Here is a 26,239-nt window from a genome sequence, read left to right on the forward strand (position 1 = left end):
ATTATTATTATTAGTTGGGCCACTGTTCAGGTAAAAAGGAAGTGCGTTCAGTTTCAAGAAGGAGTGCTTTATGGGTGTTTTAGTCACCGCGTCGATTTTAAATCTTGCAGTCAGCTAGATACTGATATGGCATATTTATATTGACTACCACACAATGTCTATAAATAAAAATGGCGTATTTATACTAGCTAACATATTAAAGATGCTAATATCTGCAGCCTAAAGAAGCGCAGCAGACTTTTTTGACGGATTTTTTAGAGTGCCGTATCGGATATGCGCTTTGATACTACAAAGCTTGCACAAAGTGGCACGCAGAATATGAGCTTTTTTTGATACCAAAGTGGCAGAACGCTATATGACACCTAAAATTAGCCATATTTGTAATCTCAGTTATAAGTGGATCAACCTCTATGAGAGGACAAGTGGAACAAGCATCTCAGACAGAAGACAGACTCACCATTACGAGCATTAATAACATAGTTTTGGTTATCGGAGGAAATGCCTACACAATTGAGGAGCAACAGTAAAATATCACTATGCGAGCCTCTATTTGCAATCAAGGATGGAAGAAGTTACTTTTTAAGTTTTAGTTTTGAACGCGTTAAGCACAACTTGCGCACAATACCCTTAGGAAGTAGGATTTGGTACAAATCAAGTAAGAATACGCATGATAGCCAAAATACTACACGGCAGCATATTGCAACACTTACAATGCGCTTTTGAGACTTTTTTCATTTGTATTGAAAATAGATAAGAGGAGATGTAAACACTGAGCATGGTTATATATAGACATACCACCATTCACAATTTTTGTGAATTAAAAACCTATAATTATTATCACTGAAAAAAATAACTGTTAAATAATACTGACAAAAAAGCTAGCAAAAAGTTAATCTCGATATCGTGGCTGGCCTGGTTACTGCTGCATGATACCACCTCTCCCTTTAAAGAGATTCGCTCAAGGGTCAACCGAGATATTAGGCGAAAGCTACAGAAAATGACTGAAACAGGGCCACAGTAGCAGCAGTAACAAACCCAAGTTATCGATAATAATGGATCTGGCCGCTGGAAAAGGAACGTCTAATCGGGCCTATCTACCTGTGGATGGATAAATAGCAGTATTTATTTAAAGACTGATGTATGTATATACGTAATATTCCAAACAGGATCATCAGATTTATCCTCAGAGCGGTCTTCGTGCAACTTTTCTCTTAAGAACATTTGGTAGGCTAAATAGCTTTTGCTCGTTAACATTTTTTTAATTTATTTTTATTATTCAGTGGCAGTTAGACACGTTAAGACCAAATCAACTGTTTTTTCTTTCTATATTTATTTTGTTGGTCTTATTCAATAGAGTTTATCATTCATAAGACATGATAAGATCTTCATATAACGAGATAAACACGATAAATAGGCTTTAGTTCCTTAAATTAAATCAAGTCTAGGCCTGTTGCAGACTGAAGGACAAGCTAAAGAAGCGACTGTCAACCGACAAAAACTTGTAGGTCGTTTTTTCAAATATAGCACACAAAGTAGACAGCTTTTAACTTTTGTCGTTATGTAAAACAATCAGGCGCCAACACCCGTGTAATTATAAGCTACAGTGTTACCTAAATTTCAATAATTCAACAGCTGCAGAAATGTTGTGTTTACTTTGCGGGCCCATATCCCCCATATCAGGTTAAAGGTGGTCGTGAATAATTGTTCATTGCTAGCAACTTTCGCAGAAATTTCAGTGTGATTTTTTAAATAATTAATATTAAATTTCATTTTACTTATGTGTTACTAATGTCTGTGCACCTAGGAACAGTTCATATGATCTTCATTGCGCCGGAATTTGTTGCATGTTCACAATCTTCGAAAAGTAGTTAACCGTGATATCTTCGCACACGCGCAAAAATCTATTTATTCTATTCTAACTACGTAATTGAATTAAAAACTAATGAACAAAATAAGAATTTATTTTATTTTACATAAAAGGATTCATTGCAGCCATGAGGTAAGTAATTATGATAACAATATCAACAATGATAAAACTGTAGCACGACGCAAGATGGCGCTGGCAACGTACGCGATTCCGCCGTTATGGCAAACCAAAATGAGAAAGTGAAACTAATAGAGGATACCAGCAGTAAAATGTTAACTATAACAATACTATTATTATAATTGTTAACCGATCTCTTCCTAAGTCGAATCTCGTTTTTTTTCCCTGCAGTCATTGTCCACTTTTACCCTCGGGTGGCGATGCAATAGATTAACGTAGCAAAGTATAGAAATTTGATTATTGAACAATACATGTACGTGAATCTATTGTAAATACCTAATACACTCGCGTTTTTGTTATATCGGAAGAGTTGAAGATTGTTCCGAATACATTATCTAACAAAAACAGCGTTATTAGCTTACAGATAACTACCCATCGTCATTGTCGATGTTTTCAAAGCTGCAATCGTAATGATTTGATTAGTAGAATCAATCTCAGTTATAATACTGTGTGCATCTTGCCTGCACCTCGTTTGAATGATCATATAGACTATTCTAAATAATTCTTGTGAGCAATATTTCAGTTGTCACTTCCGTAAATGAAGCAGAAGGCTTTTTTTTTTCTAAGTACATCGTTGTTGCTAACACTATTAGAATTAGGAAGATGATTCTTTCAAAATTTAATCGTCTGTACTGGTCAGCTTGTCTTGAGTATTTCTAAGTCTTCAATCTTGAACAAGCAATTAGTAGTTATTAAGTCAACCTCTAATCATATTCATCTTGGTCTTGCATGGCCAGAAGAGTGGTCTTCTTAAATTTTCTTGGGGCGCGCTGCAACATAAAAAAACAACATGCTTGTATTAGATCGGAGAGCTGCTAGCGTTTGCAGCGGACGATGAGCTGACCGGCTGATGCTAGTAGCCTTCGTCACCTCAAATAGGAGAAATACGTCACAGATATGTGCGTCTTTTGCGTTTAAATCTACAACTTTAAGTCTAGGTACAGGAACATCGTAATTGCTATTACTACCGTTAAGTGCGCCAACCGTTACATGACCAATCTGCGTGATTATACATATTATATGATCATGATATGGCTGTTTATCAACCATCATTTGGCCACATCATAGTTTATACATGATAAAAGAAGTATAACCCATATTTGTTATCTTATGCGAAAATTTGTCTTTTCGAATATCTGCATTCGAGTTCTTCGCGTTATACGTATATATAATGAATGTCCTTAGTGTATGAAATATTCTGATCCTCTCGCTCCTCCATTAGGCCTGACGAGCCGCCTGGGTCTGTTGGGTGCCAATATTGTAAGCGAGCAGTGAGGGATCGAAGTAAGGCAGTGGTCGGGGGCTCTGGGGGGCGTTGGCAGCCGCAGCGGCAATCTGAGCTGCTGTAGGAGATCGCGGCGTTCCGTCCTTACCCGTCGTCGAAATCTTCTCGTAAAGTTCGGGATAGTAGAGACCAGCCTTTGTCAATTCAGGGTCGTACTGGCCATCTTCGTATTTCTTCTTCGGGCCGGCATCGTTGATCTGAGCAGCAGGACTGTAGGATGACACAGGCCCACTTCCTTGTTTAGACGCCAGCTGTCACGTCACAAACGCCATCAACAAAACATCATGAGCGTACCGGTTCAGTTAAATGCATCAGAGTAAGCCTGATAGACGCATGTTCTAAGCACATAAATGTATTATTATTATTATTATCTCTCATACATATAAAACACAACTTTTCCCCCACTGGTTGAGTTAAATATGATACGAGTACTTTAAACCTGTTTCTCCAGCGTGGCTACCTATCTGCGGTACTAGCAGAACAACAGGCCGCTATTTAAGCACAATATTACGTACGCTTAATGATTTATCTGCTTGTCGATGAAAGCGGCCCTTGTATTCATATTCCATGTTTAATTTGATTGATCAATATCAAATGTGCTTATACCTGATACTGGTGTGGTGTGTGTTTGTAACTGGGAAAAGCCTGCTGTCTATATACGGGACGAGGAGAATAGCTTTGAACTGGAGATACAGGGGCGTCACTTACGACGGATCTGAAAAGTGGACATCGTTAGTCGGTCGATACGTATAATCCCCGAAGGGCATATAGCCTATAGCAGGGAAAATAGGATAATATGCCCCATTATCAGGACAAGCGAACCAATTATGTTAACGCATGTGATCCAGTAGTTTTAATAATAACATCTTACCGATATTGTTGAGGTGCAGGTTGTTGGTAGGCCTGGGCTTGAGCCTGGGCCTGGGACTGGGCCTGAGTAGCTTGAGTTGGCGAAGAAACACGGAAGAAGTCTGGAAACGCCGGCTGTAACTTCTGGGGTCTATTGGTTTGAGCGGAAGCGTAAAGTCCGTTTGATGTTTGGGGCTGACGGTAACCTACAAGAATTATATACTCAAGTTTACAGTGAACACATTTTTGGGCAAATCTTACCTATGCTATTCTATGCTTTACGTGTATAAATTATTTGGATTGATCATAAATATCAGAGCTTGTCTACCATATTTACATAAAATAGTTGTGCATTAATGATTTTGATTGCTAACGAACTCTTCAAATACGAACCACCGGAAACGCTAGCCGGATAGGCGTAGTTGGGCTGGGCATACTGAGGAGAAATTTGGCTGGCATATTGCGGGTAGCCGGACTGGGGTTGCGGTTGAGGTCTATTCATGGGGAAAATATTGCACAGTTATAGTTGTTGCCATATTGCAGTCCCATTGTAGAAGGTTGTTCTCTTAGCAGTAGCCCTATTCCGAATCCTACTGCTATATTTTGCGAGTCACTCCGTTGCTTTTCTGTGATATTCAGTGACCCTATACCCTTACCAATCTGATAACTTTGCTTCAGCAAAATGATTGAATATTACTAGCTAGTTAGACTGAAATAGTCCGTTACCTCGTTTCAATCGCCTAATTACACCAGATTTAAATATTTAAGCATCACGTTATAGTCATTTTGGTATTTTGAGGTATGAGCGTTACGGGCCTTTGTCAATCATTCCATGTTCCCTTTTTAAGCTATCATTTTGATATCGCTCACCCGTGATGCCCTTACGGTTATTCAGCGATCTAATTTTTATAAGGAGTGCTCTAGAATCGAAGGAGTTGAGTAAAATAGGCTCGAAAAGCTTTTTGATATTAGGTGAAATAATTTGTTCCCTAATGTTTCTCTTCGTTTAACATATACCTAACCATTTGAATATATATATAGTTGCGATCAATATATGAGCTTGCCTGTACTGGATGGATTGGGGAGTGTAAGTTGGAGACGCTGGCTGGTAGGTGTTAGCACGCTCAGGGCGGTACTGCAGAGACTGCGGGAAAATGTCGTGGTTATTTTCCTTCATGGTAAAGCAACAGCTTCCGTTATTGCCTACATGTAGTTTTTATTTCCAAATAGATGAGCTATGGAGCATAAGTGCAACATACACAATTGTATATATTTCAGATCTTTCACCTAATACCCAATAGCTCATTATACGTTTGATCTATTCTTGAATATCTAATTCTGGCTCATAGTTGCTCAATGTTTCGAGTTTTCTATCTGGCTTATGACTGGCTCCTAACAACAAACTAACTATATCTACGCCCGGATTTGAACCTGGGCCTCCTTAGATATCTCGGAGTTTTATAGAAATGAATACATTACCACTACACCGTTATAGCACATTGTAATTCGGTGCATCGCGCCTAATCGCACAGGGGCAAAGCGCAGAAAGGTTGTATTGATTATCAGCGATATATGTGATCTCTACTTATTAGGAAAACGCAGTATCTGACAGGTTGTGTTTTCGACTAAAATCGTTATTGATCGTCTTATATGTCGGTTGTCATTTCATTAAGCTACTTCAACGAAGCATAGTACTTACCAACACAATTGTCGTATACCATTTCACTCTAGATAATCATAGAATTCTACATTTAAAAATCGGGAAATTTCACTAATTTACGTAAAACACAAAAAAAATCAGTAACAGTGAGAGACACTTAGCATCAATTATAATTGCTAATATATAAATACTAGTTATTTTCAACGGGGAGGGGTTGTGTTAACATCATGGTATATCAAGCAGGAATGTTGATTCTGCCAATTGGTCAGGATTTTGGCCTATTATGATGATAAATGCTACAGTGGCCAACGTTTGTATGGATGCTCATGAGTGTAAAAGTATTAGGTCTTTGATAATTTATCTTTGAATCCGGTTGACGAGTCTCTTGAATGTATGTACTTTCAATAGTGGTAGGCCATCCTGGCAACCTTTTCTTAGTAGCTGCGCATCGTTTCCAACTTTCTCACGTAGTATTCTCTAAGAAGGGACTGAGAGGGCTGAAGTTCATTATTTTATCTTCACTAAATGCGTCGCTGCAACCGAGAGCTCACGGATTCTCGGTGTTCACTTAGTCTCTCACTTATTATTCTACCTGATATTGGGGAATGGCCGGCAGGTACGATTGTGGTTGATAGGTCTGAGGTGTTTGCTGCTGCTGTTGATATACAGGTGGCTGATAAGGCTGTGGCTGCACCAGGGCAGTGGTCTGATAGGATGGAGTTTGTGGCTGTTGCAGAATCGGCTGATATGTGGCCACTTGATAAGGGGCAGCCGTTGGGGAACGGTAGGCCGGGGCAGTTGGTGCCTAAGTAGTTTTAGTGGTTACAATATCGAAGTACAAAGATATCTTCATCATACATAATGAGCAAGGTAGTGATAAATATCACATGGTCTTTTGCAGTAGTCGTGAAAACAATGCTCATGCGACACGTTTTGCGAAGCTAATGGGAGGCTAATATGGTCCTTGACCCACCGCATGTGGAATAGTAGGGGGACCATAGCGAAAGGCAGAAATAAGACAAGAGAGTGGAAATATTATTGGATAGAAAGTACCCGAAAATGAAAAACAGTATCAAGTTCTCCAGATGACCTTTATGAAAGATGGCATACATCTCGGATTATCTGTCGCGGTCGACGCAGCTTCGGAGTGTAGAGCATGCCCGTTGTTAAAGTGCGTTGCTATGGACGGACGCTAGGATGTGCGTCGACGCTCGCCGTAGAATACTTTGGGATTAAATTCAATCACAAAACCTCAATTAAAATATTCAAGTTTTCCTTAAACCAGCAGAAATTTTTCGGAGTAAATCATTTACTAGCGCAGTAGTTCCTTTCTCGATCTACTACACATTAAGTTATTGAGTACGGCGCAAGCTAATTACAATGAGGCCTAGACAAACTTAAACACAGTCGAATGCTTTAGGTCAACGTAACTTTCTTTCATTGTAGTTTGTGAATACTTTCATCAAACATCATGCATATAGTAGAAGGTATAGTTACTATTGACACTTTTCATTCTCATGTGATCAACTTCTAAGTGTCATTTATATCGATGTCCCCTTATCAGTTCTTGTGACTATTTATTATCCAACGTACGAAACGTCTACTTCACAGGAAAGCACAAGCGCGATCACAATACAAGCTTCTCAACGTTGGTACGAATAGTTCTGATTGAAAATAAAACTGTCTGGGCTATGTGTTATATAATCTGTATAAGGCTACTTAATTTTGCAGCATGGCCTATGCACTGCGTACGTTTTAGGCCAACAGTTTTTCTTAAGATTTTTAATAGAAGAAGATTTCGCACCACGGAAGCTTTGTATTACGATAACCGCGAGGGGTGGTCCATTTAGGCGAGCATCGATTAGGAAGCTACCTAGATGATGGTCATAAAGAGCTTTCACAAATAGCATATACATACGATATAGGTGCGACATAACACCTTGAACGAACGAAGCAAACTCGCCTGATCGCCTCTTCAAAAAGCGCCTACAGAAGGACAGCTCTCGCAAGGTCGCGGTATAAACACAGTATTCTATTCAGCGCCATCGAGCTAAATATTCTCAGTATAATCTATGATGTAGGCTTCCATTGGCTTTCAGCTTCGATTAAATTATGGAATTCCCCGCTCTCAGATGCTAGTAGAACGTCTATTTTTACGCTCTTCTATTCTATCAAATTATTCTATTTGATTTTTTAGGATTTGATATGTTCATTTTTTACTTCGTGCGTCATGTTGAGTTCTACAACATCAACATATCTACGGCCTTGCAAATAGAGATATGAATGGACACTTAATATTAGCAAGGTATATGCTAAATCTAGCAATGTGACCATCATTACTTAGTAAACTTCCTAAGTGTCAGTTATTTGTGGAACTGCAGAAGCAAGCTGATGGCATAACTGCGATGCGAAGTGTTGTATCGCATATCTTCAACAATCTAAAATACGACTGCTACGTTAGGGGAGATTTCCTGTGCCGATCTAAGAGCGACAGCTGGCAGAGTTGGCGGCAATGACTATGACGATAATCAGAAAGATTAGGTCTGATCTGCACCCTGCCTCCCTTTGACTGCAATAGTGTCAGGGCATCTACTATTTAAAGGTTTATTTTTACAATTTGGTGCTTTAAAACCATACTGTTGCTAGGCTCGAAAATGTTTGTTGTGCCTGCATTACGCTAAATCGGACGAAACAAGTAATTGCCGTTTCCTCCTAGAAGTTAACGTTGATCTACACGTAAGTGCAGTTACTCCAGGCATAAGAAATATTTAGACGACCTTTGTAGGCGGCTTAACTTGTAGCTGTTGAATGGGCTTTGTAAACTTGTTCGAAGATATGAGATCTGTAACAACTAAAATACCAATGAGCGGTCGTATTTTCTTTTCTACTATATCTAACCGTCGCAATGATAATCATCATAATAAATAACAGAGCATTAACATCACAAAAGGAGAGTGAAGAGAAGCGAGGCGGGCTGTGGGTGTGGGGATGAAGATACCTGTTGATACGGAGGCTGCGGTTGATACTGGGGCTGGGACGCAGTTTGTGGCAGGTATTGAGGAACAGGAGCAGCCTGAATAAATTGTTAAATTAAGTAGAATTACTTATTATATTACTATGTCGTATTAAATTAAGGTAATTGTTTTTCTATTAGACATGCTGATCTATCAGCAGTCATTTATTACAGTATTCACTTGTATGACTATTATGCCGTGCGCCTTTCAAATTAATAGGAAATCATTAATCGGCAAATGATGATGGAGCAAAACAAATATTTTGCTCCATATGTATTGTCATCATCGATATCACAAAAAGCATATGAAACATCATCTAGCAGCAAATCTCAAGAAAAGTGCGGTTCTACGAGCAAGTTCTTCATCATTATGATATTTTATTTTATTTTTATTGTATTTTTTCACTTGCCCTTTGTTGGTGGGAAGGAGCGGCAGGGGCGGCAGGGGCAGCAGCTGGGGCAGGGCCGTTAAGGCCAGGGGTGTTAGCAGGAGCACCGTCCTTTGTAGTAGCACACAATCACAATGATACATGTATCATTACTAATTGTTAAAATGGGCGCATCTGACCAACAGAAAATCTGTGACACCATTCTTATCATAATAATATGTAATCAATTGGCCGCCAGCATCTCAGCAGCTTAGAATCTAAGTAGTATTTTGACATTAAGCCATCTCATCTTGGTACTATTATTAATCGTGATCTATTACTCTGCCACACACCAATAAGCTAAACTATATTGCCTATTTTTTTACCCTCACGTCGAGTTATATATATATTGACTTGAAGAGGCGACTAAATTGAAGGGATGCGCGCGACAATGCTATCTTAGTTTCAACGAACGTTTTCAGCATACATTTCAAAGACTATTGCTACATTATTACTAAAATACTGGGAATCCTTCGTTAAACATACAAATATTATCTTCACTGTTAAGTTCGTAAAAAAAGTACACTCATTTACCCTAGCTCCCCCTTCCATGAAAACATATCGGTGACCCAGCGCAAAATCAATATACAATACATCTCTGTTTCATCAATCGACAATGATTAAAGGTATATGCCAAAATTCATTTCAACCGCATGAATTACCTGGAAGATATCGCCTTCCGCTTTAAAGCCGTCCTTGCCAGCGGTGTATCGAATGATTCTCATTTTGCCTGAATCACAGTGGCAGCATAAAATCATCACACAAAAATGCTCCGCTTAGTAAAGTATTTTTACACTAAAAAAATCATCCATGTGCAACATGCCGGCGCTCCGCGTCTCGTGTCCGGGCAAAGCCATTGACTCTATGCAGCGTTAGAATCAATAGAACTTATTATCATTACTATCAGGGATGTTAGCATGCCCAACTAATAACGGTCGAGTTGGGCGTGTCTTTGTTTTCCTGCGTAAAACTGTCGCTTACCTGAAGCGTCGATGAAACCGTAGGCTCCCTTAACGCTGCCATCGGGGAGACGGGTTTCTTCACGAAAGGACTGGCCATTTTCGTTGCCCTTTCCTGAAATCAGATTAAGGTGCGTATTTTAATATTGCGTATGATGTGAATGGTGGTAAATAGTATAGTACACACTGAGCATATTTTGTTGACCTAGACGAAAAGTTCTAAGACGAGTCACCGCGGCTGGACATGTTCATGAGGCGTTCAGCGTCAAAAGGCCAGTGTTCTCGTAGAAGATCTGGAGTACATTTAACGCGCCGACCCTGTATCGATACTCAGTGCCGAATCGGGCCTATTATCTATTTAATAGGCCTTTGTGTTTTCACTGATGTTCGGCAGGCAGTTCATATTTCTGTCTTCTATAACATGAATGTGCATAACAGGTAAACAAAGGCAATCTTGGGCCACGGCATCGCACGCCAAACATTTGCTTAAGGTCCTTGCTTAAAAATGTTTGGCCAATGATACAAAATCACATCAGATCAGAATACTAGGATCGGGTTAGATGAGTGACCCGTTTTGAGACTTTCCGTCCCGTCATCTTAAAGCAAATATATGCTTTTCTTCAGCATTTATACAATTTCAAAATGTATTTATTAGGCAAGGAATTAATGAGATTGATATTTAACGAAATGCGCACAGATCTGGCAGGCTGGCGTAAGCTGGCGAATCAATTATATCCAAAGAAAGACCGCACACCCAAGCACCAGTCAGATGAGTGAGACTGTCGCACTTCACAGCTGAAGTGATTACATAAGCGCCTTCGATGATGAGGATCTTTTTGTTGTCGGCTAATAGGTATCGATTTCATTGAAATAGGGAGGAGGGAGGGGGGTAAACAATGAATCATTCGTAGTTCAGTATTATCAAACAAATTTGGGAAATGGTAATCTGTTTCGCTACTTGATTAAATGAGAGCTCTATAAATAGACAATATAAATAGCCTGAAATAGTTTTGGATTTTTCCAAATCAAGAGAAAAATCAAAATTAAAATTGACCGACTAGATAGTAGGGTACAGTTATTTGGCTGATTTAAAATTTAACGAACTTCATGTGTGTTCTAAGCTGTGCATATATCTTACAATAAAGCAATGCTGCTATTTTTATTTGTAAAAGTGGCTAGATAATAACTGCAAATAAGGCGTAATAAATGTATTTCGTTTCAATGACTCTTTAGTGTGCTTGACGTAAGCATCAAATGATACAAGCAAAGACAAATATTTTTTTTCTAAGTTCATAAGTTAATTATGTCTGTAAGCATAATTACCATGTAGCTCAAATACTGTTAGCACATTTCAAGCGAGAAACTACTCCGATCTGAGTCGGTAATGCTCGACCTTGCCAGTGTCCTAAAGCACCCGGAAGTTCGATCAGTTCCGTTAAAACCATTCGAAAAATTGTAAGAGATTTTGTGTATAATGCATGCGTAGTTTTCGACATTTTACTTAAGGTAGACAAACTCATAGGACAGAGCATAATTCTTGCTATGTTTATTTCATGAAATTCAGATCCGAAAATTCCGATCACTTTTTCGTGGTGGCTGCCATGTTAGTATCTGTAAATGGATGAAAGTCAATGAGGTACTCTATAATAAATCACTAGCGATGAGTTTATTTTTTACAACACGCACCGATTCATACAGCAAATGCCGTAGCAGTTACATGTTTATATTTTTTTCTTGGCTACAAAAACACACCGCTTTGCTAGCTTATTATAATGACTTACATGAACAATTACTTTGCTAACCGTACGAGCTACTAGTAACATGTTAACCCCTTAAATATATATACAGATATAAAAAACAGATTCAGCTCATCCGTGACTATTACTATCTAAATTCATATTCTAGCAAATGCGTTGCTTGGTTAGCAGCAAACGCCAAGGAAAACTTACCGGTATCGTATCCAAATTTGTAGTCCCCTTCGAGTTTTTCGCCTATGTTGACAAAGTGGACTGCTGCTGGCGGAAGGTGGCGAGGCTGCGCAGGTGCCTGCTGAGGAGCCTGTGCTGCTGGTGCCGCCTGTTGCTGTTGGCCTAAAACCACCGCTGACAGGGTAGCTACAATAAATACCTGGAATATTTTCACACGGCGTTATGTATACGTAAGTTCCTATTAGCCACCACTGTCAATGTGAATTCAACCATTTTACAACTATCCTCTACATGATTTTACTCCTAATATTGTTTCCACTTATGATTTCAGTAAACCAGCAAATTGTGGTGACAATCGTCACAGTTTGCTTCCGGTCGCGGGCTCCATCGGATACATAATATACTATTCGGGGTTGCTACAGGGTTTAGCGTGACATTTTGGATATATAAGCAAAGCTGGAAAGTTGGACGCGTTACGTTCTACCGTCGTAACCAAATTGATCGTCCGCAGCATGCGGCGTACCACTTACGGAAAACGTTTTGTTCAGCGATATAAAGCGTCACATACGATTCAGTTAAGAAGACAACGCTCACACGCGGGTTAGCAACTATATATATATATATATATATATATCCACTCGTTATTTCACAACAAACGAAATCTCACGAATCGATAACGCTTTAAAATGGGGCTTAAAATAATAAACGATTAACCAGTTTAAAGAGTGACGGTAAACGGCTTAATAAAACTTTTAGTGAACCACCAATGACGTCAATCGTCATCTAGCCCGTCGTCTAATACGCGTTAAACAAATAACGCTGGTAACACTCTAAATGGACCTACTTTTTCTGAGGTACCACGCACTATGATCTTGTGTGACTTATCGGGCAATCAACGGCGGTTAAAAAGGCATTCAATAACTATCTCCGCGGTGGCCACCTAGCAACGACTCGAATATTAGGAAACGCTGATGTTAACTAACTTATATAAATTGCAGCTTTCGGATTTATTCAGAATCTCTCTCAACATACTGCTAGGTAAAAACCTCAGACAATGGTAGATGTACGCTTTCACACAAATAGGACAAAGCAATTTTTCGTAACAATATTGCACTATCGTCGTTACGTAGCAGTGAGTGGTTATATATCTTCAAGTAAACTTCAAGGCCCTTGGTATGCGGTGGCTCCGTAAACACTACAACGAGTTAGCCAACGAAGAAACTTCTCTATGCTCACTAAAGGGTGCCATTCTACATAAATAGATAAGTTACAAGCAAAACGTTCATTAGATGAACCACCTCCATACGCCAACTTCTATTTCGCTTTTAACTACACGAACTAGCTTGTTACGCAACCGTAGCGAGAGTGACTCTCACGGCATACAGTAGTGATGATTATGACGTGGCAACGAGACAATGATGGCCCCAAAAAACAAAATAATTATTAACAACATCTTTATAACGCTGCTCTTGTCTAAAAGAGCTTGTTTCCCGCGAATGTCCTTTACGTGCATTAAATGTCGTTTGGCCACCATAACATATATCTATATGAACGCACCTTCATACATATGTATACACACACACACACACACAGCAGAATCTTATGTGAAAAAAAAGAGGGCGCAGAGAGTCAGGAGTTCGTTTGTTTGTAACATCGTCATCACCATCAGCATCATCGATATTACCAACATGCTTCGTCACATAATTACAAAGGGCGCTTCGAAATATATATTATATAGTCTAAATCAGAGCCATCCATACGCGTACTGTATATACAGACAAATAATCTGCATGCATATGTAGATTATTCGCTTGAAAGGAAAACTACAGGGGAACTAATTCATCAGAAGTGACGTATAGGACAGGAATGATCCAGCAACTGGCCGACCAATCATGTGCTACAGCTGAAGACTCGGATCGACTCAGTCACCTTGAATGCTGTAAAATACCATAATCTCATCATAAAAGCAGCATCAGCAGACATTCTAGCGAATTAAGTTCATATCCTATTTTTTTGCATGGCGTATTAGTTTCATACTGGTTGTGTGTGTGTGTGTGTGTGTGTGTGCATGCCGAATTCGAGGAACTTCCGAGGTTAAATTAAAGGTACGAGTATACAACACTGGCATGAAGGGCTTATGGTTATTTCAGCTCTGCCTCAACAAGCTGCCTGCATGAACGTTCCACATTTATGCAATTTGGAAGAGACCGATGTCCCTTATCTCAGATATCCGTCATCGCTTGAAACAACACACAACAAAAACGGCATTCCGACCTGGTCCGGTAGTACGAGAGTGGGCATATAGCCAACGACTCCAAGAAGTCGTCCACCGTGGATACTGTGAGTAGAAAATTAATAGAAATTCGTTAAAAAATAAAAGTGCTGTGGCTAGTCTTTTTGGGGTAAGCAGAACAAAAATCAAAGGGAAATCCTTACATACTAAATTCGTGTAGCTGCAGTATATTTGCTGAAGTGATGTATGCACGCATGCATGTTCCCAACTACATTGCTATCATACAGTTAGGTAAATAGTTATTTTGTTGTTTAGGGGTTACGGTACGACAATCGAAAGTCTCGGTACGTTTCGTCTGCATCAAATTATCGATAATAGGAAGCCATATATTCACGCGTGAATGATTTCCACTTAAATGATGCTTTCGTCGTTGCTGTTTACTTGAAGCCTCAATGCTGTGCAATTTCTACGAATATAAAGGAAGCGAGTTCTTCAATGTACATATATCAGCATCTCAAGAGCTATGTACACATATTATCGTATAGAAGCAAGCTTTAGCAAGCATGATAACGAGTTAAACAGCGATTTATACACAAGGAAACTCAAGCAATGATCTGATATAGCTTCAACCTGTTTTTTCGTTGAGATTATCAAGCTCGATGCGTAGTAACAGTTAGGCAGTCTATCATCAAACTTACAACTGTTCACATATGCATCTGCTGCTATTCGCCCCGGCTTACTCCGTCCCCTACGCAATCCCGTTACACTTGGAAATTATGCATTCTAAAAAGACTTGTACCCATTCTAGATGTATTGTCATTTCTAGCCATGCAACGCTTGTCGTGCAAACCGAATGTGACCGGTGTCATATCAACGAACAGATTAGTGGACGTTACAAACATACTCCCTACCATTCGACGAATCGGATTGACGTCAGCAGAAGAAAGACCCAGAACTGAAGCTACAGCGTTCAGCGAACGTACCGCACCGCACGAAGAAACGGCGACAGCAACAGAACTATTGCCCAAATCGTGGCCGATCTGGCCTCGTCCGAAGGCAAAGGAGTAGGGCTTTTCTGGCTTCACCTTCATCGAAACAAAACCTTTGCGACAAACAGGTCACCGACAAAAACGACAACGGCGACAACCCATAAGCACCCCCCCTCCCCAAAGGCTCTTACCATTCAGATGTGCAGTTCGTCTTCTTCTTCCTCTCTTTCTTCAAATCTAGATTTATTTGACTCGCTTCAAAACGAAGGCGTACAGCGACGCGTGTCACCATTCTTCCGCGTTGTTTGTGCCGCTGTCAAGCTGGTGCGGGCTCTTTCATCTTTGATTATCATATACATATGTCTATATACATATATAACATACCTTCTGTGGGCGTCAACGGCAGAAACACGGAACTCAGAATGGTAGCCCCGCAAGGTAAGCTGGACGTAAAGCTGTCTGTGTGCGGTCAAAGTCAATAAATAATACGGTGATGTCATGTTTAATCGAAGTGAAGGGAAAAGTCGCTTGGGATGTTATTTGCCGGGTCGGAGAAATACCTCGTGGTTGGTGAATTCAGCGTTATGATTTGCTACGTGGTACCATTACAGGTAGACTGAAAGGCCTGCGATAAGATTTCATTAATTTATAGGTAATACAAGCTATATCGTAGATAGGGAAACAACTAAATCAAACAACAAATAGACGTTTTGCTACAACCGATTACGTATAACAGGATCTACAATCAATATCATAATGTTATAAGTGTAGATACATCATTAGAAAAGGGTTATGTTGATCTAAGCCAAGGTATTGAATGGACAGGATGAGAAGTTGCCGTAGATTTTCGACGGACCACATGACGTGCTATGCCTCTGATATCAAGACTAGTCCTCTTCTATTGAATGTGCTTGCAGTAGATGTGAAATACGCTCTTCTGCAGCTGGATAAGCAGGCCCTACTTAGGCTATTTCCAGATCGAAGGGATCACAGGCACCTTACTGATTCGTTAAACTGGTTGTCCGTTAACAGATACTACGCAGATCGAAACGATCCTAACGTCTAGCGTATTCTTTCTATAAATATATTTCATGGATCACATTTGCACATTGTGCATTTGTCCGATTTAACAGTTTCAGAATGCAGGGTTGTTCAATATTAGATCAGCCTCTCAAGCCAGTAACACTCTACAGTAGTGCTTACTTATTTGCTATAGAAACTAAACTTCGCTCGGATGAATCTGTCTAATTTATTATTTTTATTTGCGAATAGAGGAATAGGAATCCCATAACCTCGAATCACTGAATTTTACATTGCGCTAAAGCAGCGCTAAACCCAGCGACAGAGATACAGGATACAACGAAACCTGCAAAAGATACCATATTTACCGAGTGCAAGTACGGCATTCTTTCCGCGACAAAGGCACAATTGCAATCAGAACAGTTGAGAAGAAAATGCATTTCAATACAAAAGTCAGCCGCGGGCTTTTACAACAAGAAGGCGCCATTCGTTTACTAGATCACTTAGATTTACGCACAGATACCAGTATCAGTATCTTTATGTTGCTATTATTAATTAATTATTAATGCTTTATATTGCAATAAAGCGCAACAAGGGACTGGATATAATACTCTTCGACACAGTTGCCTTCTACGAGATAATAAACGCCCTTCGTCTATCACCTCGCTGAATGGACGCGCTCCGGCCGGATACGGCGATATCTGTATCGATCACGATGCCGATTGAAATCGATCTTTATATTAGTAATTTTACCTTCATTTTGACAAGATATCAAGCGCACGTAGCGTGGTACCAAATATTGATACCGCCGATCGCGTAAAGGCCATAAGGGCACGCCCACAGTGTGCCGTTTTAGCAGATAATAGTATATCAATAAATATTATTGCTGAATTCGTCATAAGATTTGCCTATTATAGCGATTTTTGAGCTAGTCAATGGTATAGCCTACGGTTCCGTTTGACAAATACCGTTTGTTGAATTTACGGATAGAGCTATAATACTCTGGATGCCTAACATCAAGATTGTTTCTCCTTGGAATTAATAAAGGAAACTAACAGAGACCTTTAACACAAATTACTAAAATCTTCTTTTTCACTACAATATTTGAATAGGACTTTGTGGTTACTGAAAGCAAGCGTCTATCTGTCTGTGCGGTGCATCCCGGAATCGTAGCTTACGACGGATATTGGATAGTGTACAGCACGGTGGTTCCGGATGAAGATGACATATGCTACCGAGCGGCTTACAAAAGGAGACATTAACAAACTTCACACATAAACGCCGTTGACTGATTCGAAAGCGAAGGTATGAAGCAAAATTTTCCGATATCTCTGTAGGTTCTGTACGCATACATGCTACGATCGTTGAGCATCAAATAGCTTTGGAGCTGTGGCAGGTGGAGGTGACCGGAACAGCTTCCACTAAACCGTACGATAAACTAGCCTTTTAATATATCTCTCCGAATAATTATCTAATTAACCAGTATATAATTATTAAGGCGTATAGCAAGCGCACAATGAATCTTTCAGATAAAATCACATTATTTCAAAAGAGCATCGAAAAAGATGGTTATAAGTGTTGCAAAAATTCTCAGATTCAGTCCCCTAAAACCGATTGACGGTAACAATTTATTATCGTGTAGATATTTAAATGCGTTAAGCAACATGAACGTCTTGCCGGATCGTGGTAAACCTCTGCAGAAGACTGTTACCTATGGGACTTCTCTATGATATTAGCGCACCACCTCATTGTAAAACGGCTTCAGTTCTGCTAGTTCTGCAGTTCAGCTTCTGACAGCTATTTATGACATTTAGATGCCGCCAGTGTTTACTGATACAATAGAAGAATTGTTTAGTCAAACTCCTTGTGTAGTCCGGTCATAATTATCAGTTCTTGGGTAATTTTTTTTTGGAGAAAACGCGGTAACTCTCTTAAAACATCGCCAAAATATTGCTTAAAACGTTTTTTTTCTGTATTTTTTGATATTAAATACGTGCACTATTTTGCACGTTAAGGAGCTCCACAAAATGATGTTATTATCCATAAGTATCGACTTGATGGGCGTGTTTCCTAGAAGTATTTAAAGTTCTAAGTTTACGAATAACAATCGGCACAATCGAATTTTCCAGAATATGATTTATATCTCAATTTTTCTGAGTGCCTCAGCGAACGCTAATGCACACATGTTCAGCTGAATACTCTGAGCCTTTGATGATGGTCTGCGTGACTCAAGGATCATTATTACTGACATTAGTAAAGATGGTTGTTAATAGCAACAATGGTATCAGCGGTCCCTTTAGACCTTCCAGTTGTCTTATACAATTTTAGCTAATAATAATCTCTTATGTGTGCGAATATATGTCTGAGCTGATATTGTGACTAAGATCACGATGTACATTGAAAAAACCGCTTGATCCTTTGTATAATAAACAATACGTCCTTTCAGCTTGTGTGGATCATAACCATAAGCGGTTCATTATTTGTTTAGCAATATTTATTAGCTCGAATTCAAGTTCGGAAATGGACGTCTTTTTATTGCCTTTTGACATCTCCGAGCAGACTCGATGGAAGTATTGTCCTTTTGCATATTTACCTCGTACACTTCGCGGCTGGTAAACAGACGGTGGCTCCCGTCAGCCTAGCCGCTTAGATGGCAGATCCACATATTATTACTGAGCTTCCTTGACGTACGCCAGACGCTTGTTCCTCGGCAACGAGTGGGCCCATTAACCATACACATCGGTGGCACAACAATATGGTAAAAGGAACTATTTCTATTATTGTAGAGTTATCACGTTATGGACAAGAAGTAAATAGGAAGTAATCTTTGAAGATTATAACTGCATCCGATTTTGCAGATGAAAAATGCTAATTTTGATGATGATCTAACTCTGTTTCTCGTGTGTTTATTAAAAAATAAAAAAAACGATCTTTTTTGGATCGATGATTAGATTCTTCGCGAAATGTGTAACTCAGTCGGTACATAGCTGGCTTATCAAAATGAAGAGTACTGTTCAAGTACTGAGCAAATTATTTCACATTGACGAAAAAATATTTTCGTGTTGTATCATTGCTTCATGTAGCTACCAAGCTCTCAAGTAACACCGCTTCCAACTAGAGACGTAACGAATGCTAATCTACTTCTAAATAACAGTGCTACAAGTTGAAGAAGAAACAGTAGCGTGCCGATAAAACAACAATGCTTTTTGGCGCGCACTTTTGAAAGGATATTAATGATACTAGAGTTTCAAAAAGAGACCATACCACTAGAACGGTTTGCTCACAGACATCCTATTCAGTCGAGTCCTAAAGCGCTTCTAGATAGAAAAAGGAACTTTACTCGTTTGTTCAAATCGTCTCAATGATAAGTGAAACGGCAGCGAAGTGTAGGCCCGCTTTAGTCAGCTTTGAACCAGTGACACGTTTGAGGCTAGGCATCCACGGAATAATCTTCTTGACGATAGAAAAAAAGTCGATAGTGACGAGTTGTAATCAATAGTCTACCACATATGTCAATATGTGGTGTTGTGTTGTTATGGGGTTGAGTGTATATACCACATGACTTCCATGGTGCTAAAGCGATTTCAGAGCCGAAAGTTCTGACTGGGTACTCCACCCATCAGAGAATCGACCAAGAAAAATATTTTTTACTATATATATAGAGATATATATATATATATATATATATATATATATATATATATATAAAATCACGTACAAAGACACAGAAAGTCCTCGTTATTGTATTTTTTTGTTTTAGTACAGGTTTTCCCACATCTTTCTGATGAATGTTTACATGAGGATTATACTGTGGCAGCGTGGCATGTATTATCATACAATTAGTTTGCTTGATTGTAAAAATAAACGCTGGTAAATGAACTATCTGTGACGCAACTTGACGCATTGCGTTATTTGTAGCTTGTCATTGCTCGGAGGGGTTCGTGTTTCTAGTAAATACGTAATTTTATAGGTAGCTATGAAGATAATTATAATTTTTCAACTGCTTCGTAAAATCTTTGGAGAATATAATTGTATAATCAAAACCGATCAGACAAAGACAGTATCATATAGGCGTTACTCTCAACCTACAAATTTTTGTGGCACTTGATAAATTTAAGCGCTTTATGCACTGATCAGTTTACTCGCAAAAATAACTAGTCACCATTCGTTTTGTATCGATCACAAAATTTAAAGTTGAAAAATACTTTCATGACAAAAATTTGCACCAATAAAAATTCACTCTATGTAAATAAGATCAATCAAAGCAGCGTGTGCAGAGTACCGGGCCAGAATAGCTAAAGGGCCGAATAACCTCAGTCTTCATCATGATAAGCAGCACCTAAATTTATAGGCATTATTAAGTTTCTGTGTAGGAGATCCATTTACGATAATAACGAACGAAACAATAGTTGCAATTATGTTTTTTCTATCTTGTATAATGCGGTAAAACGCTGAATTCAAATGGCTTTATGCATGCAAATAACTACCCGAGAGTTAATTTAGTGATTTCCTACTAGTTTAATCTTATCGCTGTTCCTATTGTTACTACCGTTGCCGTGCCGCCACAGATTAATCACCACAACAGCTATGTGCGTGCCGTCGTCTGTCTATCTTCTCTCTTTACAGGTTTGCTACCAACCAAACTATCAAAAGCTATAAGAGGTGTACTGTAATCGTGAGTGCAAGTTATTTCTCATTCTCTCGCGGTTCCCGGTACCCTCCTCCCTTTTGCCCGCGACGCCCGGAGTTATTTTTCGTGTCACGGTAAACAAAGATGACGATGACATCCACCAGAGGGTGGAATAGTTAGCGAGCGCCAAAACAGTGGCGCCGCAAGGGCGATGGCAGCGCTGCCGGCACAAACATTTTTGCGATGATGATGGTGAGGCATCGAAAAATGTGCCACCTACTGACCTTCCTCTGTGCCGTCGCAGTTCTTCAGCTTATTGACAGGAAGCGGTCGCACAATTGTTGGTACCGCCCTATTAGTTCGTTGGTGTTATTCATTCAAGGCCAACAACTCATTGCAAAAAACGTGCGACGGAAAAGCAGCAAAAATCAGACCGGTCGTCCACCTCCGTATGGCGCTGGTTTCTCCGGCTTCAGGGTCTTTTGTCGACACATTTTCGAGACAAAAAGTCAGAAAAAGATCGAAAAGCCGCCGCTAATAACAACAATAACGACAATTACAACAAACGCCAGTATCGTACAGAAAGGTAACGAAAATCTACTACAGGCAGGCAGCCAGCCAGCTGTGTACTTACGTATAATACCGTAGTTAGTGACATTAGGAATAACGAGCGTTTGGTGTGAGACTGCAGGTAAATTGTGCATATCCGTTTCCCTGTTGACTAATTGTTAATAGTCGTATAAACGTGGACACGTTGCGACTACTTCAGTGTCCACTTTTGACTATTACTTAAGTGCGTCTCAGTTTTATTACTTGGGGATAGTCTGAAAATGCTCTGCGGAGGGGTGCCACTTGTGGAAATGTAATACACCACCGATGTTTCACTTTTGCACTAAAGTTGGTTCTTAAAAAGCTTAAAATTACGCTGATCATCTTACTGGTATGCCCTGATTACAAACGATATTGACAACTCTCAAAGACCATATACTATGCTAATGTCTGTAGGACAAAGGTCTTGGCTCCCGCCGGCCGGTTGTATCCATTGACCGCAAAAGATGCCTGATTTTCTCCTTTAACAGCCACCGCTTATCATTCGGTCCGTTGTTCCGTTGCAGCGACGATACCAACAGATGAGGTAAGGGGAGGTACTATCATTCCTTGGCGCAGTGGTAGCTACACATATGTACCCGATTTATAAAACTTCTTTATTATTATTATGTTGCAGATAATATTATTACGCCGATGCTAGCTAGCACGTTTAGATATTCATCCAGATGATCTATGGCGAGTACGCTCGAAACGGAGTGTAAATGCTACCAGCTATTCTAGAGGGGTCAGAGCTTTTATTCGGTTTTTTAAGCCAATGACTATTGCGCATTTAAAAAACACATTACGATTTTTTTTTTCGAAATAACCGGTTCTTGAAAGCAAGTTCCGTAGAAATCGATTTGAGAATTATGGTAATCACTGTATATTGCAATCGCCGCGAGTCTGTTTCAGATAAGCGATTAGTCTGACATATTCTTGGCCCGCTAGGCTAAAAGTAGCGCATTTGGATTAAATAAATTCTAGACGACTTAGAAATTACAAATGTCCCCAAAACAGAAATTTGATTTGCATATATATTGTACTTGTGCCAGACGAAATAATTCTTTTACTATAAATAGCAGGCAACACATGCTTAAAAATACTGAAATCGGCCCGTAAACCAGAACTGAGTTCTTGGCACGACCGACGAGGTGAGAACATGTCAGAGCGTTAACGATACGATCGTCGCGGCTTGAATGGGCTGTTCCTTGCCACCGCCGTCACCGCTATAGCTGCCAACAGGAGTTGCTGGGCATAAACTACGTTCGTACACGAAGTCGCCGGTAGGAGCGGCGGTAGTTTACCAAATGTATGCCACCGGGATAGTCCGTTTCACGGCATGCTCTTTGGATGCGCAGCTCGGCCATTTAGACAACGTCGTCGTCGTCATGTACAGTTTGTCTATCCACCGGCCGTTGCAAAGAACGCAAACTTTAGGTCCCTCAATGATGAGCTTCCCATCAAGTTGGCTCTTTTAGAATCGTTAAATTAATTCCTTTATATCTTACATAAACTGTTCCCTTCGCATAGCTAATAAAAATAATAAACGGTAATTATATATCTAGGCGTGGCAATATGTTAGGGCAAGGTTACGCGCAGGACAGACCGTATCAAGAGATGACCTTGCCGGCCAAAGCATTGTTGCTAAACTAGCAGTTTGGTGACCTCGTATACAGGAATGAGCGCTGCCAAATACACTATGAGGTATCGTTTTGCCGGATCTATTCAGTAGTACTCTGTTAACGTCTTTGGCGGTCGTTTAAAATGGAAGTGCCATCGTCTGTCTATCTGAATGACACTCAACTAAGAAATGTCTGGTCGGTGGTAACGGTCACTGGAGAAAGTATTTGGTTCGATAACGGTATGTATGTAGGTTCAGCAACTTGTGCTTTCTTGAGTGTATGCATCGTCGCTACGACGAACGACTAGGACCTATTTCGAGTGAAAAAATGGCGTCGTGACTGAAATGACGACAGATGTCCTTATCTGTTACATGTATATGTCAGAAACAGAATATGGCGACAATATTTTCGTTCGTGTTATTTGTCGTCGCAATGTTCTTCCGTATTTAGGTGATGCATAGGAGCGGCAGCAGTGGTTGATGTAGGTAACTGCGGTCACCACTACGACGAAGCCCTTGCCGACTACACCCTACCACTGCAGCGGTAAACCATAGTGTGGACACAGCACGCACGCACGCATGCGCCTGTGCACGTACCACCGTTTTCTAACAAAGGCCAACGGAGTAGCCAGTAACAATAACGGTGAATAATAAGAAGCAATGTTATTGTTGACTAGCAGAGAATAAGAATGAACGAACTCGTGTCTTCACCGTTACAACAGTCGAAACACATCCGGTGGTTAGAGATGGATGAAGAATAGCTATTTTGCAGTAATCTCTTTCAATTCACGCCAACAATTTTCTAATGCGGAGATTTTATCCCCGACCAACCTCAGGCTACAGAGATGTAAAAGTTCACAATTCAATTATTTCCAGCACTGAGTCATTTAAGATGTTATATGTCAAAACAATTATGTTTTGGCGTTCGCAATTAAATCTTCAGTAACAGTAATAAGGAAGTGATATTTATTGTTACTGAACATATTTTTAAGCTTAATTCCATTTATATAGCGTGACATATGATAATGGCCGATACGTAAATGTATCAATAAATATTACGATTACGGCCTCCGCCTGCTAAACCATTTTTCCCATCATTGTTTTATAGCTCTTTGGTATTTTGAAAGGCAGGCTCATTATTAGCAAGGACAAACCAACATGATATTAGATTACACACACACACACATAATATATATATATATATATATATATAAAATTGTTTGAAATACGTTTTCGATGTCTTGACAAAAATAAGCGTAAGGCAGCGATTGGATCAGATGGAACAAATGAGTACCTCCTGAAAGCGTATCCCAATTTTGTTACTGTGAGACGTGTACCCGGACACATGAACGTCATGTCGCACGGCCATCGCGCGCCCTTGATGCTTTGTCGGTAAGCGAAGGACTTGCTGGTCCTAACAAGCGTCACTTAGAAAAACAAGTATTACGTGAACACTGTTATGCAACAGTATTGTGCCAAAACAAAATTAACATTATGCCAGCGTGGTGCCAAGGGCTATGCCGGGATTGCAGCCAAGTATGGCAACAGACAGAATCATTTAGAAGTGTTTCTATTGTTGCTCCATATAGCCGAGATGCGAATGGGGCTCACTGTGCCGTAAAGGTGATGACTTCAAACTGCTCATACTCCAGTATAATCATTATCTGAGTAGAGAAAATCGAGCCGATATTATATGTGTAGGTCCGCATTTCACCCACTGTTTTGCCTGTGGCGGGTACTTGTAGAAATGTACGCAAGTAAATTCAGAACTTGGCTTACATTAGATAGGCAATCAGACTTGTAACAAAGTAATATAATACCTATACGGGCTATATTATGTGACGTTAAATAAAAGGATTCTTCTATATTAAATAAGTGGTAAAATTTCCACGTGAAACGCTGACGTGATGACTGGTACAAAATTCGTCAAGTAGAATGACATTACTTGTAATAAAGTCATAACGCTGAACAATTAAATATAAAATAGGGAAATTCTTACTTCATACTAATATTGATTTGTCGTCAACATTTGCCATCATAGACTACGCCCAATGTATAAGATTCGTTTGAAGCATTTTCAATTTGTTTACGAAGAGAGCGGATCAGAACTCACTTGTAATAGGAACATCTTGTTTTGACTGCTGTAACACATCTCACAACGTCCCATACGCGCGAGTAGTGGATGCTTGAGGTATTTTCAGATAACACAGATGAGAATATTACACGCACTTCAATAAAGAAGACCAATAAAGGTCTTAATTATTAGTCCTCTGGTAGAAACGTGTATCTTCTTCCTATTTGAGGGCGCGTAACCTACCCGATCATAATCACAACCTTGATTAGGTCCATACAACACTTCGAGTAGCCGATACTTTAACGGTAGCAGTAATCCTCATGCAGCAATTGATAGTTGAAAACATACGCAGAAGACAAAAAAGAATTGATTGTTGTTGTTCGCGACGCGCGTGTTTAGGTGCATCTGACCGGCAGAGCTCCGGAGCGATCGGTTTCTTTTGTAGTTTGCTAGTGCCCCCTCGTTGTCTGCTGCTATTACTATTGGCGCTGCCACCCCTCGTGCCTCTACCCGCTGTTTCTTTCAGTCGTTCATTCATTTGCCCTCGCCTCCTGTGTCTGTATGTGTGTCCGTCCGCTGCTGGTCGTGGTCAGCCCCTCCCTATGCATTTGCACTGTTATTATGCAAACTTCGTCTGTACTGCGACGATTACAAGCACTGCAGCAGCACCAGCAACAACTGTTGTGGCCGCCGTCGCCGAAGTGCTAGTGATACTAATATCCAGCCGTCAGTGAGCAGTGTGAAGCTGCTGCGATAGAGGTAGCGGTCCCGGTGTAGAAGCTGTACTTGCTGCTGTGATCCTTATGAGCGAAAGCAGTACTGCGCTCGCTTCTCACTCTCCATTCATTCGTTCGCCCGACCGACCGACCGACCGCCCGCCCGCCCGCCCGTCAGTCCGTCCGTCCCTGTTTAATGCTC

General features: G+C 40.1%; 2 protein-coding genes across 6 annotated transcripts; one reads left to right on the forward strand and one right to left on the reverse strand.

Moving 5' to 3' along the window:
* Positions 1–1,943: 1,943 nt before the first annotated feature.
* Positions 1,944–26,110, reverse strand: LOC111272438 (uncharacterized). Of its 4 annotated transcripts, XM_022853889.2 has the most exons (13): positions 25,361–26,041; positions 12,188–12,365; positions 10,261–10,353; positions 9,942–10,009; positions 9,262–9,351; positions 8,837–8,911; positions 6,431–6,643; positions 5,243–5,322; positions 4,572–4,672; positions 4,201–4,384; positions 3,936–4,044; positions 3,418–3,580; positions 1,944–2,814 (listed from the first exon to the last, which is right to left on the reverse strand). In XM_022853889.2, the coding sequence occupies exons 1-13, from the start codon at positions 25,412–25,414 to the stop codon at positions 2,795–2,797; spliced, it is 1,428 nt and encodes a 475-aa protein (XP_022709624.1). In that variant the 5' UTR covers positions 25,415–26,041; the 3' UTR covers positions 1,944–2,794. The 4 variants fall into 4 exon arrangements, with proteins under 4 accessions (XP_022709624.1, XP_022709623.1, XP_022709625.1 ...); XM_022853888.2 differs by having other exon boundaries at positions 1,944–3,580; positions 25,361–26,039; XM_022853891.2 differs by lacking the exon at positions 1,944–2,814 and having other exon boundaries at positions 3,577–3,667; positions 25,361–26,110.
* Positions 20,174–25,144, forward strand: LOC111272439 (uncharacterized). 2 transcript variants are annotated; one of them, XR_002687512.2, is made up of 3 exons: positions 20,174–21,624; positions 22,044–22,173; positions 23,699–25,144. XR_002687512.2 is itself a non-coding variant. In XM_022853892.2 (3 exons), exons 1-3 carry the CDS (start codon positions 21,282–21,284, stop codon positions 23,726–23,728), a joined length of 429 nt encoding a protein of 142 aa, XP_022709627.1. In that variant the 5' UTR covers positions 20,174–21,281; the 3' UTR covers positions 23,729–25,144. The 2 variants fall into 2 exon arrangements, 1 of the variants encoding a protein (XP_022709627.1); XM_022853892.2 differs by having other exon boundaries at positions 22,118–22,173.
* Positions 26,111–26,239: the final 129 nt, after the last annotated feature.

Source organism: Varroa jacobsoni, unplaced genomic scaffold, assembly GCF_002532875.2.
Source record: "Varroa jacobsoni isolate VJ856 unplaced genomic scaffold, vjacob_1.0 contig02255, whole genome shotgun sequence".
Classification (NCBI taxonomy): domain Eukaryota; kingdom Metazoa; phylum Arthropoda; class Arachnida; order Mesostigmata; family Varroidae; genus Varroa; species Varroa jacobsoni.

Bases quoted from the DNA above. Each gene is read 5' to 3' on its own strand.
- LOC111272439 (XM_022853892.2), top strand. From the start codon at position 21,282: ATGATGATGGTGAGGCATCGAAAAATGTGCCACCTACTGACCTTCCTC. The intron at 21,625-22,117 runs GTAACGAAAATC...CTCCTTTAACAG, and splicing joins CGCCAGTATCGTACAGAAAG to CCACCGCTTATCATTCGGTC. The intron at 22,174-23,698 runs GTAAGGGGAGGT...TTCCGTATTTAG, and splicing joins CGACGATACCAACAGATGAG to GTGATGCATAGGAGCGGCAG.
- LOC111272438 (XM_022853888.2), bottom strand. From the start codon at position 25,414: ATGGGACGTTGTGAGATGTGTTACAGCAGTCAAAACAAGATGTTCCTA. The intron at 12,366-25,360 runs GTGAGTTCTGAT...AAAATATTCCAG, and splicing joins ACAAGATGTTCCTATTACAA to GTATTTATTGTAGCTACCCT. The intron at 10,354-12,187 runs GTAAGTTTTCCT...ATCTGATTTCAG, and splicing joins CAAATTTGGATACGATACCG to GAAAGGGCAACGAAAATGGC.